General features: G+C 41.4%; 1 protein-coding gene across 1 annotated transcript; it reads left to right on the top strand.

The window, feature by feature from the left end:
- Nucleotides 1-5,968, top strand: LOC133970016 (ion channel TACAN-like). The gene is made up of 12 exons (XM_062406801.1): nt 1-178; nt 1,314-1,432; nt 1,735-1,866; nt 2,016-2,075; nt 2,167-2,262; nt 2,368-2,457; nt 2,672-2,737; nt 2,933-2,994; nt 3,350-3,442; nt 4,350-4,414; nt 4,507-4,575; nt 4,787-5,968. Exons 1-12 carry the CDS (start codon nt 101-103, stop codon nt 4,898-4,900), a joined length of 1,044 nt encoding a protein of 347 aa, XP_062262785.1. The 5' UTR covers nt 1-100; the 3' UTR covers nt 4,901-5,968.
- The last annotated feature ends 15,511 nt before the right edge of the window (nt 5,969-21,479 follow it).

Genomic DNA, 21,479 nt, shown 5'->3' with positions numbered 1-21,479 from the left:
GTGTGTGTGTGTCTGTGTGTGTGTGTTTGACGGTGTTGAGTAGCTGGTTCATGGCGGAGCTCGAACTTGTGTCCGGAGGTTTCGTGGTGTCGGAGCAGACATGTTGTTCAGTCCCGAGGGAGTCAGCGAGTGTCTGCGGGAATGGGAGGACTTAGAGAAGGACTACCAGCAGCTCCAGGTGAGTTTCACCGACTGTCTGTCAGTGGTTCTGCCCGGGGAACGGCGGCTCGGGCCGGGGTGGCAAACTGTCAGGAGAGGGATCCGCCCTCCACGGATACAGATCACACATTTAAATCTTATATTCTTATTATTGTTATAGGTCAGAGTTACTTTACTCATAATACTTCCTGCCTCATCGCTTTGACTTCAAATGCAAACTACTACTGCAACTTTTACACACGTGTCTCTTGTTTATCTGCTTATTCTTTGCTTCTGTTGTATTTATTACTTTACTGTGTATTCTAGTACTTTGTTATATGTATAATGTGTAGTACATTTTTATCTTTGTTACATTCTATCCTCAGCTATTTGAATTCTTTGTATTAGTTTTATTGCTACTTCGCTCTATGTGTAATCAGACATGCTGCTGTAACATGATCATCTCCCAATGTGTGATCAGTAAAGTAAATATATATATATCATCTATCTATCTATCTATCTGTATATCTGTATATCTATCTATCTATCTATCTGTCTGTATATCTGTATATCTATCTGTCTGTATATATATCTATCTATCTATCTATCTATCTATCTATCTGTAGATCTGTAGATCTATATATCTATCTATCTATCTATCTATCTATCTGTCTGTATATCTGTATATCTATCTGTCTGTATATCTGTATATCTATCTATCTATCTATCTATCTATCTATCTATCTATCTATCTGTAGATCTGCCTGTCTGTCTGTCTGTCAGTCAGAGGTGAACACATTTCAGTTTTATTATTGTACTGCTGCACTGAGAACAGTTTATTGCTGCTGGATTTCAAATGAAAGAGATTTGAATCATGTTTTGTTTATACATGTGCCAAGTCCGTTACTGCAAAAAGGTTCTATATATATAAAACAATACACAGTGTACAAATAGGTCGAGCCTGACCGATATGGATTTTTGGTAATGCGGATACCACAATATTAAGTATAAGAAAGTATAAGAAATTGCAATACTGAAATATCGGCCAATATGTATCCACATAAACATACAAAAAAATTCAAACTTGGTGAAACTCCCTTATTTAGAATTAGAAATATAAGGTTTCAGCTCCACAAACTCTTTATCTTCTTACGTTTCTCCTCACTCACCTGCAGGACACCCATCGTCTTTACAAACAGAAGCTGGAGGAGGTGACCAAGCTGCAGGTCAGCTGTCACGGGGCCATCTCGCGTCAGAAGAAGAAGCTGAAAGAGCTCACGGCGTCGCTAGAGGAGTGAGTATTGATCAGGGAGCTCGATGTGAGTGTGTTACTGAGCTCATTCACACAAAACAGCAGCCGGCCTGCTAGTGACGCATGAATCCAAGTATTGAATCCACTTCAAATTAAATAGTAATAATTACTTTTTATTGAGTAAGAAGTTAGAAACACATCAGATTGTGGTGGTTGGGAAACCAGTGAGGGACTGGACTCTTTGTTGTAAAATCGAAAATGGGGAGTTTAATAACAAACTAATAACAACTAGTCAGCTCTGTGTCGTTAACTTGCTGCCATGATTTTTTCTTTTCTATGATAAGATGCAAAAAGGAAAGTCCGACTCCTGAGTTGAGTTCTGACGATGTCAATCCCATCACTGAAATCGAAGAATCCATCAAAGACAGAACAAATGCTTTCTGTGAGATGGAAGCTTTCCTGCCGAGGAAGAACGGGTGCGTCTCTGTCCTTTGATTCATTGTGTGTGTGTGTGTGGAACAGTTCATGATAGTTTAACCGGAGCTTTTCACATTTTTAAAACCACAAAGTTATTATGATATTAAGATGTTATCAATGTGACTGACAGAGGTTTCTCTCTGTGCAGGCTCTACCTCTCTCTAGTTTTAGGAAACGTCAATGTGACGCTCCTCAACAAACAGACAAAGTAGGTCACACTCAGGCTCTTAATTCAAACTGCAGTTACATCACCACGTCACATTAATTAATGTTTCTCTCTGTGCTTTGCCGAAAAACAGATTCGCCTACAAAGACGAATATGAGAAGTTTAAGCTGGTCCTGGCCGTCATCCTCTTCCTGTTCTCCTTCACCTGTCGCTTTCTGTTCAGCTACAGGTGAGATGTCGCAAAATGAAAAAAAAACATTGTGGCTGCACCTGCTCCAGTTTGTTCCGCTAAATGTGTATACACGGCTTTATTACGTGTGTGTTTTCATTTCAGGGCCCTCGATGCCATGTTCAACTTCCTGCTGGTGTGGTACTACTGCACGCTCACCATCCGGGAGAGCATCCTCATCAACAACGGCTCCAGGTCAACAAATCAAATCATAACTTTTATTTCAACAATATCTGATAAACTGCTCATGTGAAGGTTTCCTCTGGACCACATCATGTAGACTAGAGTCCTCTTTGTGTATTTTTTATGGATTGTATCTACACACACTTGGTTGATGTGTGAGCGTCGTGTCTGTGCGTGCGACACACAGTCCTCTCTCCTTCAATGTCAGTCGTCCATGTTGTTTCAGGATTAAAGGTTGGTGGGTTTCCCATCACTATGTGTCGGCCTTCCTGTCTGGAGTCATGCTGACGTGGTGAGTCGTGTTTTTACACTTTCAGAACTTTTACACAATATTATAACAATATATGAGAAAATATGTTTTTGTACCTTTTTATAGATTTAGATCATTCAGCTGATAACGTGGGAAAACACAAGAAGCATCAAACCTTGACATTAAACTTCTTTCCCTCTTGTTTGTGCTCAAACCAGATGTTGTGTTTGTTCACAGGCCTAAAGGTGCCCTCTACCAGATGTTTAGAAACCAGTTCCTAGGATACTCTCTGTACCAAAGTAAGAGTTTCAAGCCATTGCCCAATTTCACACCACAAACTTGCATTATGAAATATGCTCTATGGACCAATCAGCCTAGTCAGTGTTTTGTAATCTCTTACAATAAGGCAAAGTTCCACTTGTGACTTTTTATCACGATATATAACGACAAAATACTTTTCTTCTGTGCAAAACTATCATCTCTTCATTTTCACAATTTTACTTATTACAACACATTACCTGTGTGATGTACAACCAAACATAAAATCTGTTAATAATTCATGTGTATTGTTGGAAGCTTGATCGTAAACAGTCGTTGTCTGTAGTCCTGAAAGCAGTTGTGTGTTTTTTTCCCTCTGCCCTGTTTGTACATTAGGTTTTGTCCAGTTTCTCCAGTGCTATTACCAGAGCGGCTCCTTGTACCGACTCCGAGCTCTGGGGGAGAGACACAACATGGACCTCACAGTCGGTGAGTGCACTCCAAGGTTGCTGTCACTTTGTTGTTTGCATACATTTTGTAGTTGCGTGACTCTGCAGTAGCGAGAAGGGGAACAAAGGATCTGCACATGACAGTTAACGTGATGCTGTGGAGAACAAGAGGTTGTGAGTGTCGAGGTGGTCAGGCTCATGATGTCTGCAGGCGTACATTATTTCAACACGGTCGCCTCAAAGAAATGTTAAAGACACACAAATGTAATCACAATAATAAACTTTTATTTGTTCAGCACTTTCTTGGCCGAGAAACAAAGAGATTAACTGAAAGAAAAAAGTGAATTTAAAAACAGAAAGAGGGGAGTCAGATTGGTAATTGCTATTACGCAGTTTGTCCACCAGTGGGCACTCACAGGTAAGAGTTAAGCCACAGCAGAAAAAGCATCATGTGGGTCAAAGTTGTTTTTATTTAAAAAAAAAAAAGAGATGATATTTATATGAATTAGTTTTTTTTATTGGATTTAGAAATTCTTACTTATCAATATTTATATGTATATATTGATGATCCTTTGATTTCTGTAGAAATTAGACAAGGCAAGTTTATTTGTTAAGCACATTTCAACCTCAAGGCAATTTAAAGTACATAATGATCTTATAGGCATCATGAGAGATCAACATAAGACAATACACAACAGTACAATTTAGATAGAAATGAAAACGAGTTGTTAGAAGTAGTTAAAAAATCTGTTTTAATTTTGAAAGAAGTGACAGGAGTTGTGCAGCTCCATGATAGAAGAGCCAGGTTCACTTCCTGCCCTCTTGTCTTGTCTCAGCTGCTCCTCTTCTGTGCATTGTCGTACATCAGGAGAGTTATTGTGTGATGGTAGAGACCGATTAGGTTTCTCTCAGCTCAGTGACTCTCTCTCTCCTCTCCTTGTGTTCAGAGGGCTTCCAGTCGTGGATGTGGAGAGGTCTGACCTTCCTCCTCCCCTTCCTGTTCTTTGGACACGTGAGTAGTTTGTCATCGTCTCCACTGAAGATTGAAAAGTAATGAAATTCAGATTTTCAGGCAAAGTAACATGCTGGTTCCTCCTCCTCCAGTTCTGGCAGCTTTACAACAGTATAACACTGTTCAAGATGTTCCAGCTCCCAGAGTGCAAAGAGTGGCAGGTTTGTTCTCGTGCATTTTGGACGCTATATTCAACATTTATTCAACATTTACTCATTTAATGTGTCGTAATATGTTCAACTAATCCAGCTCTACAGTAGAAATATACTTAATGTAAACCTTAAAATGGCCGAAAAGCACTTTTCACATATCTGAAGTAATCTGAGTAATGAGCAGTTAGTTCATGTGTTTGTTTCTTCTCCTGCGGTGTAGGTGGTGATGTGCGGCTGCGCTTACATGGTCCTCTTCATGGGAAACTTCTTCACCACGCTGGGAGTGGTTTACCAGAAATACATGAACAACCAGGACAAGTCTAAGACCTTATAGAACTGGAATGATCCAACACTGAGGCTCTGATATTCTCTTTAGAGCTTTCTACCAATGCACTGTACATGGTCCGTGTGGATCATTTACAGCATCAGCTTCTTATATCCATGTTTCGTTTTCTAGTTCTTCTGATTATATATTTGAATCTTGAATCTAGATATTGTTATTGGCATAATACCAAAGAAAAGAAAGCAATTGTCAGGTGTTACCCGGATAAAGTGTGAGCTTGTTTTTGTAGGTGTTTTGGTCAGAGTGGTACAACTCGGACAAAGAAGTGTTACTGATAAAATATAAGATCCCTGATAATACTGAGTTTTGGGGACGGATGTCAATATCAAACAACAAATGAAATTGAAGCTTGATATTTTCAAGTTCAATCCCAAACTTTATCTTAATAACTGTAAATTTAAAAAACACACATTTAATCAAATATATAGGACATTTTTTTTTTTTACATGATTTGTAAAAACACAGAATCACATATTTTCTTACACTGTTGACTCAAAGTTTACATATCGGCAACAAACTGATATGGGAAAAACTCATATCAGCTCTTTTATTTTTATTTTTTATTGCTCAACCAATAAATCAGTTGTGCTCTAAAGCAAATAACCGTTATTTGCATCATATTTATTTTTGGGAAATCTCCAGTTTGTGTTTCAGCAGCTGCTTTAGGAAAACACTCCTTCGAATCTGCTCATGTTCTTGTCGTCTCTATTACAGCAGGAAATTTCATGTTGCATCACAGTTCATCCTCTTCTTCTCTGTTACTGTAACGTTCATGTGTTGTTGGGCTTGTTTACAGCATAAACACTAGTTTGTACAATCAAAGAACAAACCTTGATCGAAACAAACAGCAAATCTATAGTTTCTATTCTTTACAGTTCTAAAAGTATCTGGAGCGTTGAGGTTTTTGTTGCACTACATCCAAATGACCACTAGGTGAAAGCATTGCATTTCATCAGCTATCACGTGCTCTCGATGTGTAATTTACACTCGAGGAGATTTCATCCATGAAAAAACCCCAAATCCTTTCTTTATTTTTGGATAAAAACCCACCAGACTTTTTTTCTTTGTGTAAAGTCGTGTTTCACTGGGAGACTGGGACCTGTTCTCCAGATGGATCACATCTCGTGAGGGTGATTACAGTCGGCCATCTGCTGCGACTCTGAGTGATGAGGAGCTGCTGAATTAGATTCTCCACATTTCATCATCTGAAACAATTTCTCTGAGTGAAAGTCACTCATCAGTGAGTGGGTCGGTCCCATTGTTGGAGACGTATCAGGCCTCGGTGGGAGCTGAGGAGACTCAAGGGCCACATCTACAGTTACAGCAGTTTAATGCCAATCTGGGCTCTTTTGGAATATAATACACAGTCGACTGGAGCAGATGGAAAACAGAACCTCAGGTTGATACTGGACTCAGTTTGTTCTTATCTGAGTTTCCCTAAAACAACAGAAAAATGAAAATAAACTCCTACAGACATTAAAAGCCAAATATCATCTGTGATTAATGTTAAATACAAAACAAACACGTTTCCTCATTTCAATTCAATCCCACTTACACAGTCCCTCCTCCTGTAATAACTCACTAGTGCATCCACTGTGTGTAAATCCACCACTGAAAGAAGTCCCACTTCATTTCTCTATGGAGATCACACTCACACCTTTACATGAGGAGGAACAGGTGGTGGAAACAGGGAGAATAAAAGAAGAAGAGAAAGGATTTTTAAGTTTCCATCCATCCCTTCATCTATAGAGCTTATTGTTTGAGGGTGGTAGGGGGGAGCTGACAGTGGGTGAGGGGGGTACACCCTGATATAAACAACCTTTAACACCCACACCTGCAGGTAACCTAGAGTCTGCAGTTAACCCCAACCTGCTTGTTATTTGACTGTGGGAGGAAGCTGGAGTGAAACCACGCTGATGCAGGCAAACATGCAAACTCTGCACAGAACGAGCCGGGACTCGAACCTTTGACTCTTCTTTCTGTGAGGGGACAATGCACCAGTATTTATATTTCTTTATTTTGTGAACAACGAAGTATCATGTACATATCTGTAGCTGAGTTGAATCATAGTACACACATACAGAGCAAAAACTCATAACAGACACAAAAAAAAAAAAAAAAAACAACAACCAACAAACAACAAAAATGGACTACACAATAATAGTGTGTGTCAGCATATATTTATTCTCCAGATTAATCAGTGGAAAAGTGTTAGTGGATAAAACAAAAATAAAAAGGTGAATTTCTGTGAACAATTGTCAATGCACAGTTTTAGAAAAGAAGAATGGCGACTGAAAAGATTTCAATAAAGCTTCACACTGTGATTTAAACATATCTGCAGCCGAGTGCCAGAACACAAAGAGGGATGGAAAGAAATTTGCACATAAGATCAGAGGGAATAATACCTGAAACATGTAAAATGGAAACCAGCCTCACTTCCAAATTTACTACAGTGGAACCTCCCCCACCTCCTCACTCACCCACCCCTGCAAAAAGTATTTGATGAGTTGGTGCTGCAGGGCCAGAGGGAGAGAGAGAGAGAGAGAGAGAGAGAGAGAGAGAGAGAGAGGCAAACGGGACGAAGAAGAGGGAAGAGGAGGGCCGGGTATTCTCCCAGCCTGCACCTCTTTCATCTTTCTCATTAAAGCCGGAGCAGTGGGGGCCGTCAAGAATGAGCCCAAGGACATGGGGATTGGGGAGCGAGCCTGAGCCTCGCATCAGGAGGTGGGGAAGGAGAGAAGGGAGCAGCCAGAGCGAGCAGACGAGGCACCATGTCAGACCTTCACCTTAAAACTTAACCCGCCTCCCCTCTGGGAGCCAGATAAAGACCTCTTATCTGTGCTCACCTTCTCTCCCTGGCCTGGGAACAACCGGAGCAGCAGCCAGTCAGGAGAAGGAAGAGGCTGAGGGAGGGAGGATGGGGGGGGGGGGTTCTGGTTGAGTAGGTACCAAATACACAGAGCAGAGAGCGGATGTGAAAAAGCAGAGCAGCTCTGATGAGTTTCCATCTGGGACGGAGTGATTAGAAGAGAGGAAGTGGTTCCTGAGAGAAGAGGTGATTCTGAAGAAAGAGGCAGAGCCAGGAGCTGTGATGGCGACAAGTCGTCTGATTCATGCTGCTGATAATTCAGCTTGTATGATTTTTACTATTAGAGAGTTAGAATTATATATGCATATTATTAATTGTTGTTTGTCAGTCTGATGTAAAGCTTCATATGTCAGATAAAATAAGAAAATAATTCAGGTTGAATTTGTCTGAAATCAGCTGATCCCAGGTTGCGATAAGAAACCTTAAGTCTTCATAAGCCGTAATTAAGGGCTTTATTAGATTATAGTTAAAATCATTTTTTAAACAGCTGATTAACATTCACAACTGCATATTTATTATATTGAACCCCCTGTTATCTTTTCACAAAGCTTCTGAAAGCAATTGATAGAGATAGAGAGATAACCATACGGTTAATGCAAAAATGGTGATAGAGCTGAATCTGCCCTGTTTGAATAAATAGAGAATAGAGCCCAGACCATTGCCGAGGCCCAATATATTCAAAAACCAGGGTGCATCAACTTAAACACACTCATAGATATCAAGCATCTAAATGTGTCTGATTCTTTTCATAAAGATGCAGGGAAATGGTAAAAATGTTGAAAACTTTAAGATCTGATAACTTCAGCCACATTCAGAGTTAGGGTGGATGTAAATATGTTCTGTTAATATATCAAATGTCTTTTTAAGCATCTCATTGATCTGTTTGGGGCCACGGCCACGGCCACAACACCAACATTGACCACCACAAACCAACTGATACTTTACTTATAAAGGTTAAATCTGTCTTTATAGCTGTGTGCATTCATTCACTCCTGACTCGCTCGCTCTTAGTCAAACATCAATCATGGCCCATGTCCTGCCTGGCTCTCCATAGACGTCACAATCCAGACCAGCAACAGCCTGTGAGTTTGACTAATCGTCCTCCAGATGCATGCTCATGGATATGGATTATATATGCAAACAGAGGAGAGGGGGTGGTAGTGAAATACATGCATATCACTTAATTAAATGATTCAACAAAATAAGGGTTGTCCACAAAACGCACTTGACCAAAATAATAAAAAAATATGCTCCGTGCTCTTGAAGGCTCTGAGGTTCAGATCTTTCTCCTCCTCGTTAGTAAATGACAGCGGCTCCTTCACTCCTGAAATATGAACCGAGAGCCAAATTAAATGTGCATATTTAATAAGAGGGGAACATGATTACATCCACTTGCAAAACGAGAACGTGAGCGATGAAGGGCCGAGGGAGGCAGGGAGGGTTTTTATGGCCTGCAGAGTGTGAAAGAAAAAAGAGAATTCATCTTTATTTTAACGCGGCTCTTTGGGAGTAACCCGAGCAGCCCCCCCCCCCCCCCCTGCTGATTACACTCATTCTGTTTTTCTGGGGGTTTGGACCACAGGTTCCTATGGCAACCACAGAAAGCAGACAGGCAGCATGAACAATTTTTTATTTGAAACACCAAACAGAATTTGGTAACAAGTTGCCGATTGAGCTGCTTTGAAATATTTCAGGCTGGAGTCACACCCTGAAATCCAGCCGATGAGAAGTCAGTAGTTTGCAATGATTCGATTCACAATGCCAAATGTGTTAACTACTGTTTTTTATATATTCATATTCATACAGACACAACAACAACAATTAATATAAATTATAAGTATTAATATGAATTATTTTTAAGGTATATTTAAAATATCCATTCATACACATTGGCTGTTTTTATGAAAAGGGCCAGTGAGTCCTTGAATAACCGTTTCATACAAAGAACTATTCATACAGAAGCAGGAGAGTTAGAGGAGAACGTACACGAGCAACATATTAACGTGTGAGTCGCACAAACTTTTGTTTCACAGATGCAACGAGTTACAACAGTTTAACCTTCCACAGAAAACTGTGCAGATTGTCCAGTTATGATTTGAGCTGCCAGTCAGAACAGATTTTAGATTTTATACTCTTTCAGCAGCAAAACTGTGTGGGACATAAAACTGTGGATCTGACACAGTGATTGTTGTTGGTGCTGTGACGTAAATACACTACAACATGTTAACTATTGACATGCAATTTAATGCAAATCTGTTAATTTTTCTTAACGTTGAAACATTTCTTGAGGGAAAAAGCAAAAGCCTTTAATAACATTATCCTAAAATTCTGAGTTCTGTGATATTAGGAGCATGACATCATGTATTTCTAATGTGGACCAAATTAAACCAAACGATAAATCAGTATTCAGACAATTCAAAACACACCACAGCTCCGTTATATTTATAATAATTATACCTACACCATAACACCATCAATGTCCTTGACCCACATATTGGAAACATTCAGCCCTGAGGGGCTGCAAGATGAACAATGAAGTGGGTCAATAGGTCCACTCCCACACACACTGTGGGCTCCTGTAAACCAGATGGCCAATTAAGTCTGAGCCAAGAGAAAATTAATCACATCACACTTTGTCCCGCGTCTGATTGAATACAATCGCCCTGCAACTTGCAGAACAAACACCCTGCAGGCTCCTGCCGTGCACAGTCAGCGTGCAACACACACAACACTCGTCCACTGGGAGTCAGGGGAGGAAATGAGTGCACGGTCAGGGCAGCAGCTCCAGGACTACACACTGTGAGGCACGTTTTTTAAAAACGGGTATGAGTCTAACTTTCCTCCAGCTTCCGAGTCCGAGCCACAAACCTTCTCTTTGCATTTGCACCATTAGCGTTGAAGTCGTATGAAATATGTTGGTAATGTGTTGACCCTGCGTGACCCTCCGGAGCAGATGGAGTGAGATCCTCCGAGGCTCGGAACTCTAATGGAGCAGGAACAAACACAGACGTGTGCTCACACTGCTTTGATAATGGACGTGTGTCCTCGAGTGTACTTCAGTGTGTTTGGGAAGTGTATCAGAAAAAGACGGTCATGTTTTCACCTCAGTCCTTTTGTCTGCTGGTTGGTTTGTTCGTTTCTCAGCAGGATTATGTAAAAAAAACAACAGAACAGATTTTCTGAAATTCGGTGGAAGGATGGGACATGAACCAAAAAAAGAACCTGGTTTGGACAAAGGGGAAGATCCAGGATTTTCTGGAGGATGAATAGATGAAGACACGCGGCAAAGGGAACTGAACCTACAGCCGCTGAAGGAGGACTCAAGCCTGCGTTCTAGTGTCTGTATAGACTTTGCATGAAGTCAGCAAAATACAGAGATATTTGGTCCAATGCAAAACATTTATTGTCTACTCCCGATGTCATGAAGTGACCCTGCAGGTTAACAGTGAAGCTGGACTCTATAACAGAAGCTTATTAAACATTTAAAAACCAGATTTAATGGATGAATGGATCCGTTTCTTTCTGAGATGTTGCTGCAGAAGTCCCAACGTGAGCAGGTACTCATCAAACTGTGGAGGCTGAAAAACTCTCATTGTTCCCACACAGGCCTCCACACTGTGACAGGTCTGAAATATCACATCTCTGCCTGTGTCGTCTCTTTGAAAAGCTTTTCTCTCTAACATCTCCTTTATTGCCTTTGTCTCCATCTTTTTTTTTTGTTACCAGCACAAAAAAAAAGAATGATAAAAGGCCTTTAAAACCTCCACTGTCATTGTTACTTTCACTGCAGCCATTGTTGGTTGAATACTGGTCTCTGCTATTTTTCCCAGTTTCCCTTGGTGACCATTTCCCTTTTAAATCGTCATTGTGCTGCCTCACTGAGCTGAGGTGTAAACGAGCAAATGAAACAAAGCGGACAAACACTCTGAATAAATCCAAATAATGTTTTTTAATGTCATTACAGCGTAACACAGCAGATTACACGTGGTGAAAATAAAACTCAAACTAAAACATGAGCTTTGTCCAAATTCAGGTGAAACTGAATTGACCACAAACACAATCTGTCCCCTAACAACCGAGCTGTAGTTAGACACAATGAGAACGTTTTAATAGCCGTGTGTATCTTGTCCAGTTGAGTTGAAGCCTGATACATTTATAAGCATCATCATCTCTTTTATAGACCTATAGAAACGGGACAGACCAGCCTCGGAGGAATACACAGCTATGGTCTGTTCCAATTATCCAATCAGCCAGTCTCGAGGCAGCACTGCAGCGTATGAGATCTTTGTTTGTGTTGTTTGTGTCAGAGACAGGCTTGTGTTAGTGGTAAGTGCTGATCAGCTGGGATTAGATTTACAGTTGAGTTGGTGTGGTGGAAGAAGAAAGAACAAACATCCAGTGAGCAGCAGCAGCTCTGCAGACTGAGTGAAGTCAGAGGAGAAGTGGTCAGACCGGTCGGAGCTGACAGGAAACCACAGGTGCTGCGGTGGAGAAGGACTCAGGCTGGACGACAACAAAGCACTGAGGCTGTTATTAGAGCAAAGGAAGGAACCACTCATAGCATGGTGTTCCTAATAATGTGCTCATTAAAGTAAAGTAAAATAAAATCAAAGACTGCCTGTAAAGATGGACGACTTGTCTCCACTTCCACACACTGTCTTGGAATTAATCTGAAATTACCGGGATGTGAACGCTGCCATCTTTTGATCCAGAGTCTGTGAAGTGGCCATTTGGGGGGAGGAGCCGTGGTATTGAAGTCATTTTCAACCAATCAGGAGTCAGACTCAGCTGTCAATCATGATATTTCACTTTGTTTTATTGGCGTCAAATAACTAAAACCAAATAAATATTTATTACTTGTTGGTTTGCTTGTATCCCACCCGTTAACATGGAGGAGGTGGGTGTTATGCCCTATACTAGCCACTAGGGGTAAAAGATAGATTCTGTGATAATCTGATTAAGACTCATTCATAAATCTTTAATTTTTTTATTTTAAAGAAGATATTAATAATAATAATCGTACTTCTAACTTTTTCTGAGGTCACATTTTCACAGTATTTTTAAACTGTTGTTTTACTACTTTTACTTGTTTTACAGTCACGGATCTGAAGAGTTGTTCCCCCATGTGACTGACAGACCAGCTGCTCGGCCAGACGAGAACAAGAATGTCAGCGTTGTACGATTTTGAAAAACTCTAAATCACATTTCAAGACAAGACTTTTTCTTGAAGTCCGGTGCCAACGTTTTTAGGATTCCCATAACTCTCCACTGTCTACAATAACAACGCAAAAAACCTTGCAGAACATAAACAACACCATATAAATTACGCACTGCAGCCGAGGCGTTGCTAGCCCGCCGTAAAACACCAAACAAAACCCGAGGTAATAAAACATACCACACGTTAAGCTGGCAGCTGCAAGAAGCTTCAAACTATAAAAGCCCCAGAACTGGACAATGCAGGACTGCTGCTGTCTCTCAGCTCCGAGATGCACCGGCAGGAACCGAACAGTCAGCGCTGTCCACGGGAAATGAAGAAACATGTTTCCTGGCTGCAGGAGCGTTTCAAGGGACTTCGGGGGCCCCAGGCCTAGGAGACCTAAGGGGGCCCGACATCAACCCAAACCTTACTCCCCTTGTCTTCTACCCCATCTCTAAATTTATGGAGCCTTTGCCAAAGAGCTTGTGGCATGGGGGCCTCATTAGGGGGTTTCCATGGTGTCATTTCAACCTCTTGTTTATAGCCCATCGTAGAGTTTAAGGGGGCTCTCACTAAATTGTCATTGCTGTCGAGTAATGTAATCAGCTGTTCTCGGAACTGTTCCCTGTCAGCTCAGGGCCCCAGCAACTGTCCACTTCAACTTCAACATTTAAAATTCATTTTCAGAACCCAAAATGGAACGAGAAACTTTTCGTTATTAATGCACTGAGCCTGATACTCTTTCATAATGTCCGTTAACCCGATAACAAACGTTTAGGGTATGTTTTATAGCAGCAGGAATTCTAATAATTAGAATATAGAAAATAAGAATGGGTTGACTTTGTGTAATCAACCCCCAACCAGTACTGAAAACGGTAAAATGATCGGAGAGGAGGTGAACCTGCGCCGTGTAACGTTGCACTCGTGGAGCCAGTTTAACACCTTTGGGAAAACACTTGAGTTCTTTATGCGATTGGGTGATTGAGTGGTTTGAGGTTAATGGTGTTATCCACTGCACTCGGGCTTGTCAGTCAAAGTTGCAGGGGGCCAATTTCAAGGGGCCAATCTTGACCGTGTGTAACGTGCCGTTTAATTCAGAAACTGTATCTTTTGTGTGTGTGTGTGTGTGTGTGTGTGTTTGCCTTCGTTTTGTAAATGTAAAATTGAAGTGCAGGTTTTGTGAGAAACTGAGCAACGAGAGGAGTTCAGCTCTCAATTTTTCGTGTGGAGCTGAAAGCAGCAGAAAGAAGGGAGGGAGTTAAAAGCTGCTCTATCGGAGCCGCCTGAAGCTCCAGCTCTTCAGCTCACGGGCTATTTTTTTTACTCAATTAAATTTCACCAGGATTACCGAACATGTGTAAATATCAAAGAGCTTATAAGCCGCCGTGTATTGTTGAGAGGAAACGTTCTAAACTGTAACTGTCTGTTCAGAGGTGGAGTTTTACTGAACCTGCGCTAAGTGAAACTTCTGATGAGTCTCAGTCAATCGAAAAAACACTGAAACTGGAAAAGAAAACATCCAATAAATGACCAACTCTTTAAATACAACTAGAATGACACGTATTCATTTGAGAAGGCCAAACAATCTTAGAAACACGATTATCTAGTTGTTATAGAAGAAAGAAAAAAGGAAGTGACTTAACATAAATGATTTATTCATCCTCCGCTGTGGAGATTATTCGTCTGTTGGTCTGTTATTTAGCAGGATTATGCAAAAACTACTGAACCAATTTCCATGAAATGTTGTAGAGGAGTGAGGACTGACCCGAGGACTACACAATCTGCATCACATTCATTTGCACCGAAATCGTAGGTATTCCTCTCCGGCCCAGGTTCTTTCACTAAATCAGGTTTGGTTCAAATCAATTTGGTAGTTTTTGCGTGATCCTGTTAACAAGTAAGAACAACACAAAAAAAACAACAACATCTACCTCTGTATTCTAACTGCGTTTTGTCCTCTTGCAGCTCCTTGTTTTGAATCTGTCCTCCGTCCAGACTCTGTACCCTCACAGTGTAAACCCCCCCCCCACTGGTTGGTGTCTCCAGGTTACACTTTATGATCTTTAACAGGATAACGGTCCTTTGCATTCACCCTCATTATCAATGAGCTTTTTATTTAATCTAAATTCTTAATAGTGTGATTTGTGAACCTCAGGAGATAGTGTAGTCCGAGCTGTCGGACACATGAAGATGATAAAAAAGAATCTGTGAGGAACAGACTGCAGTTATTTAAACAATCCTCAGCTTGTTATCTCTAATGCAGCGTGTGATCCTCAGCCTATAAAACACAACGACTTCATCATTAGCCTCACAAAGCTAAATAAGCACCAGGGTGAGACTGCTCCTCCAAAATGTGAGGATACACACTGACCCAAGAAACCCTTCTACTAATTGTGTTTTACATGTCATGTGAGCAGAGATTGAACAAATCTTTCCCAGAGGAGATGATTGTAAAATTTGACCGTAAATCTCACTTTTTAAAAATATCTCAAGTGAATGTTGTTTTTTTGTGTATCCAACCTTCCGCTGCCGCCATTTAAAAAAAGAAATTGTTGGTCCCTCACCTTCTGCTAATGGCCTGTGTAGAAGGGAATCGTTTTAAAACACCACTTTAAAATGAGAAGTTGGTCGTATGCATGCAGCCACAGTCCTGGCTCGTTTCTCACGTCTGCACAGTGGACCGCTCACAGCATGACAGAGGTGAAGGTCGGGGTCACATCCCGTTTTCATCCAAACCCAACAAGTGAAGAGAGTAAAATGTTTCTGAGGCTGACAAAACATTTCACACAGGACCGCGGCTCCTTGAGCTGAGCTAACCACATCCTGACTCCCTCTAGAAAACTGAGAGCGGTCTCGACTCTCTCCTCTCGCTCTGACCGAGAGAGAAAACACACTTCATTCCCAGAACCGGTGAACTTCTCCTTTAATGTGGACGGTGACTGTTGTTGTGAGACTGAATCATTTATACGACTGATGGAAAATGTCAAATTTCCAACATACCTGCAGCCCTGCACACACAGGAGACAAAAGACGGCACAGTCCTGCACGTCTTGTTAATGCAATCAGAGGAGAATAAATGTGAAGTGTTCTGTCTGCTGGTGATTAAGAGCCGCCCTGACACAATTTTGATTCACTGCATTTGGGGCCAATTGGCCACCTGGGTCCCTCAGAGTGCTTTAACCAAAAAACCCTCTGTTGTGTCCATGTGGAGCCCGGGGCCCCGCCTCGTCGCTCCCCCCCCCCCCCTCGGTGCCCTCAACAAGACACTTATGTGTCTGAGCCGAGGTGTGCCGGAGTGATTCATTAGTTCATTAAGGGCGTCTCGTGGCCATGGCAACAATCTTTCCGAGGGGGTCAATGGAAACGTGTCGGTTCGCCTCCGGGCAAACTCTGCCAGGAGATCTGAGCAATAGCAGGAGGTACAATCGGTTACCCCCTCCCCCAAAACCATCCAGAGGTCCCATAACCTATTTATGGCCCCTGTCTTAGAAAAACACACACAGGAACGTGCACAAACACACACGTCCCCCCCCCCCCACACACACACACACACAAAGCTATACGCGCTGTAATCGAATCAGAATTTCTGGGTAGTATATCTAATGATTCCTTGTGATGTTCCAGTTCAGCCTACAGCGCAGAAAAGGACACCAGTGCAAAGTGATGGGACGTGGGTCTCTCCGGGATCAAATCTTTACAAGCTCAGGTCGTGACTATTAAAAATTAAGATCTTTTTTTGTTGAATAAGGAACAATGTTCTTACCTTCATGCATTTCATATTTATTCATCCAAATACGGGTCAGTGTTCAGACTTTTTTTTCTTTTGTCACAATGTGTGATCTTGTGACTGAAAATAATGACTTCACTTGTTAATTTAACACTGCATGAATAGTGTGACTCCGACATGTTCCTTAATATTGATAATTGGATGTTTAAAAAAAACTGATTCTGTCGTGTTTGGCGAATCAAAGCGACCAACAAACAAACAAATGGACGGGGGTGAAAACATAACCTCCTCAGTAGCTGTAACCAGTGGCCTCACTTATACAAGGGTCAATTTACAAAAGTGATGATGCGACCACTTTGCACTCTCTTCTCTGAGCTATAACCACTGCAGCAGTAAACATTATTGACCTGGTAATAAATGGAATGGTGTAATTAAAGGTGCACTCGGGCAGATTTTTATCACTGCTCTCCGCAAACTTTTAAAGTCTGTCTGTGTGTTGCTGCACAATTTGCTGGCAGGAAAACTCATGCTCATACTAGGTGTGTGTGTGTGTGTGTGTGTGAGTCTGTGTGTGCAGTACACAGAAGGATCCTCAGCGATGTCGTTTTCTGTTCCCATTGGAAGGCTTATTGTGATATTTTCTTTAAGACGTTATATTCACATTCTCTCCCTTGATCAGCACAAATGGGGTCTTTAAAAATCAACCTGTCCAATCACAAGGCACGTCCTTGAAGCCCCTTGGTATTCTTCTTTTTCTTGTGAATCGTGTCCCGCCTCACATTCCCAGCCCTTCCTCTGACAGAGTCTGTTCTGACCACTGGGCCTTGACTTCGTCTGGCACCCCCGTGGTGAAACACTCTGCCCCCCAATCTGTGTGAGCAGTGTGTGGGCTCACTTCAGGATTATGATGAAGATGATGATGAAGATGAACTCGAGTACAATCTCTCGGCTGCTTCAAAGACTTTTTTGTGCCAGTGGATGATTGCCACTATGTGGGTCGACCCCATTTGCATTTCTTCTGTACTTTGAAGTCCACAGAAGCAATAGCAGCTATACTGTAGTAGTCATGTACATGTTACTCATGTGTATTCTCACCAAAATGACAAAAATATATGACACTGTAATATTACCATCACACTTTTAACTACAAGGCCAAATCCTACGCATGTTTATGCAGATTTGATCTTATCGAGCAGAAAAAAGGGAGCTAACCCTAAATGATTTACTCATAGAGAAAGATTAAAATAAAATCCGGCATCTGCTAAATAAAGCTGGATTTGGTAATCGTGAACAAGTTTTCCAGTGCAGGCTACACTTTGAAAACATGCAACCGATACATTCAACCGCTAAAACCGAACGTGAAGACGACTCTTCCATGATGCACAGGCAGGGAGGTCAGTTCAGTTGTTTTCAGACCTGACGTCCAGAGGAACTCAGTAGGTTTCCTTTCACACCTTCATAACGCAGCAAGAGATTTGCAGTGAATCCTCCGGAGGATTCAGGTGAGACGTGGTGATTTACAACACTACATGTTTGATTTACTTTACATTGACTTGCTAGCGGATCAGGAACACCTCTTGTTTGTGGAACAGTTTCCTCAGTTAGTTGAGAGGAAACAACCGTGTGCACTGACGCTTGTCTTCCTTCAGCACTGATTGAATGTATGAACCCAACATGTTTGCATTTGATCAAGTCTGAGTCAAATTAAAACCTTCAGTTTGACACCATTATTCCTCCTTTCACATCCCGAGAGATGACTGGAAAGAGGGAGCAGCCAAAAGACGTGAGGGGAAGAGATATAATAAAGAGGCAGAGCTGATTTAAAATACACAGGAAGAAAGATTTGGCAGGGATGGAATCATCCGCTCCATTACAGAGGAAGAGAAGAAATATTTCAGATGGGGTTTGGGATTTGTTCCCACTTCAAAGACTGTCTCACACAAATGTCCGACTTTCCTTCCTCTCTCGAATGAAACAGACTTGATTTGTTAAGGCCTGAGATATTTGTGTGGCTCAGAGTTCCTGTCAATGACGAGAAAAGAGAAAACGAATAATATAAATTTTACTGCAATATCACAGAACCAACGGTCAACATGAAGCCAAAAGAGCTACCAACGTGAGTTTCATGACATGTCAGAGGATCATCAAGTAGATCTACAGTAGTACTAAATACTTCAGTTACCGAGTATATTTACTTTCCTGGTCAAATTACATTAGAATGGTATAAATAAAAAACACTACTGGCTGGTCTTTAGGGGGCGCTATTCGGTTATTTTGCCACGCCCCTTCCTTAAAAGAAAACATATGAATATCTTTGAGGGTATGGTGGGGGGGAGGGGGGGAGGGGGGTTGTCATGGTGTACGACAAAAACTCACAGTTTCCATAAGCCTACATCATCAACGTCTTGAGACCCTTAAGTTTGGCAATATTAAAGGCATTGCTTATCCATCAATCCCATAATCCATTATCGCCGTGACCCACACGGTTTAAAGTTGTAAAACAAGGCTAACTTCCTGTTGCCAGTAGGTGGTGCTATCACTATCACTACATACAGACTAATTGATCTGTTCAGGTCAGGACTCTAATCGTGTACGTCCAGTGTGGAGTCAATTGGACCATGTATGTCTAGGATACAAGAACCTCATGTTTAAAATACACGTGGTTCGGTTAGACCAGATGGAATTGCTATATACGTACATTTTCACCAGGCCTGACGTGCCCGCAAAGTTTTGTGAGTGTTCGAGTATCTTCAACCCGTCAAATATGAGATTCATTTTCCTGAATAATCAAATGAAAAGCAATAGAGCCTTTGAACTGTCTGTGCTCGGGGCCTCATTAAAGCCCTTTGGTGCAGTTTTGGTGCAGAGACAATATTACACAGTCAGTTTTGTGGTGAGTGAGATAACCGTGGTGGAGCTGAAACCTCACTCAGGAGAATTTGGGAAGGAGAGCCTTGTTTCTGCTGCAGAGCTGTTTAAACAGGATGAAGTCAAATTGTTTCCACATTTAACTGATATCGCACAAGACACTGACAAACAACAGATGGAGCCAGACTGGACGTTTTATTGTGCACATCTCAAAGCTGTGTTTCTAGGTTTCATTAAATTGATGTGCATGACCGTTGCCTGAGAAATGAGTGTGATAGAAAATGATCTTGAGATGTTCGGTAGAAGTGCTGAGTGGTGTGAGTTTTTACACATCAAACGGAGTTTAAGCTGAGATTCTTCAGGAATGAGATAACTAGGGCACGCTGGCGGGGGGGGGGGGGAGGAGGAGGAGAGAGCAAGCACTTAGTGAACCACAGCTATTAACAAAAGAGAAACTGTGTTGGCCGACAGTTGTGGAGAAATAACTTTTTGTTTCGAGAGGAGCCTGGTTATAATCACGTCTTCATGAGTGAGGCGTAGATGGGTCTCCAGTGAGAGATGGTTTCCTCTGGAGTGGAGAGAACTTGGCTGGAATCCAAACCAAATATTCTTCTGATACCAGCGGCGAGATTCACGTTCACGTCTGCAGCTGCCGTCGTCCTCTTTTCAGCATCAGGCTCATATTTGGTTTATTTTGATTTGCCTAATGCAGATTGAGCTGTGATGGATATAGGGGGTGAACCTGGTGGAGACATGGGGGTCCATCTGTCCGAGCGACACAGACCTCCTACAGTCTCTGAGGATGGAGAGAAAAGACTGAATGTCTGTTACACAACATGAAGTGACAAAATAATGTTAGAACAAAGGTCTTCTTACCAGCCCTGTGAGCTCTGGTTGGTTTCACGAACTGATATCGATGAGTCTGTGAACTTTGATGCAGCTTGATTGAACTTTTCAGGAACTCATTGCGGTTCCATTGTCGGGAAAAATCTTTTTACCCCGAAAAAGGCCCTTGCTAAGGGGGGAGTATTTTTTCCGAAAGTACCGCAATCTTTTGGGCCAGGCTTGCAGCGCTAATTATATTATTATATTATATTATTTGTTCATGTTTTTTCTCAACGCATCAACATGATGGAGCCACAGAAGAAAAGCTACAAAAAGGGACTGAATACAAAATCCAACTCATGTTTTCTGTTTTTGTCGTGTTGCCTGGTTTATGTAACATCATCATTATTACTATATAGTTTTTGCATTACAACCATCTTGTTATAGCTTGTTGTGTAATTTATCTTATCTGGTCTTTTGAACACTTGTTTGTGCTTTTAAAACTTTTATCAATTTCAAAGTTTGTTGCAAAACACTTGATACTTTCTGTTCTTTGTGGCTCAAACAAGTCGCTAAATGAAGAACAAAACGTTTTAGAACACCAAAGGTCCACACGGAGGCCATGTTTACCTCCACTGACGCAACACAAGGAGAGATTGCTTCATTTGAAGACGAATCACCGGGTTAAAATACATTTGCGATAGTTTATCTCTACATTCCTCCAAGGCCAACGGCACCAGAGAGAAAAGAGAGCAAACATTTTCCTTTGTGTCACTCTCATTTTATCTCATTGTGATAAAAGCCATTTACCACCGAGCACTTTCCAAACACTGCCTCTTCGAACCCAGCATCAATTTGACCACATGTATTATAGGAATGTTTGCAGTATTAATAGAACACACACACACAAACACACACACACACACACACACACACACACACACACTTGTAGCTGTGAGCAGAGCATTACCACTTACTATATTATTTATTGATCTAACGTTGAGGAGCCGAATCCCAATAATTTGAATCTTATACGAGTACAACTGGATGTAACAGTAAAGGAATCTTGACTTTTGTATTATTT

The sequence above is a fragment of the Platichthys flesus genome, chromosome 15 (genome assembly GCF_949316205.1).
Source record: "Platichthys flesus chromosome 15, fPlaFle2.1, whole genome shotgun sequence".
Taxonomy (NCBI): Eukaryota; Metazoa; Chordata; class Actinopteri; order Pleuronectiformes; family Pleuronectidae; genus Platichthys; species Platichthys flesus.
This window is presented reverse-complemented; position numbering and strand designations above follow the sequence as displayed.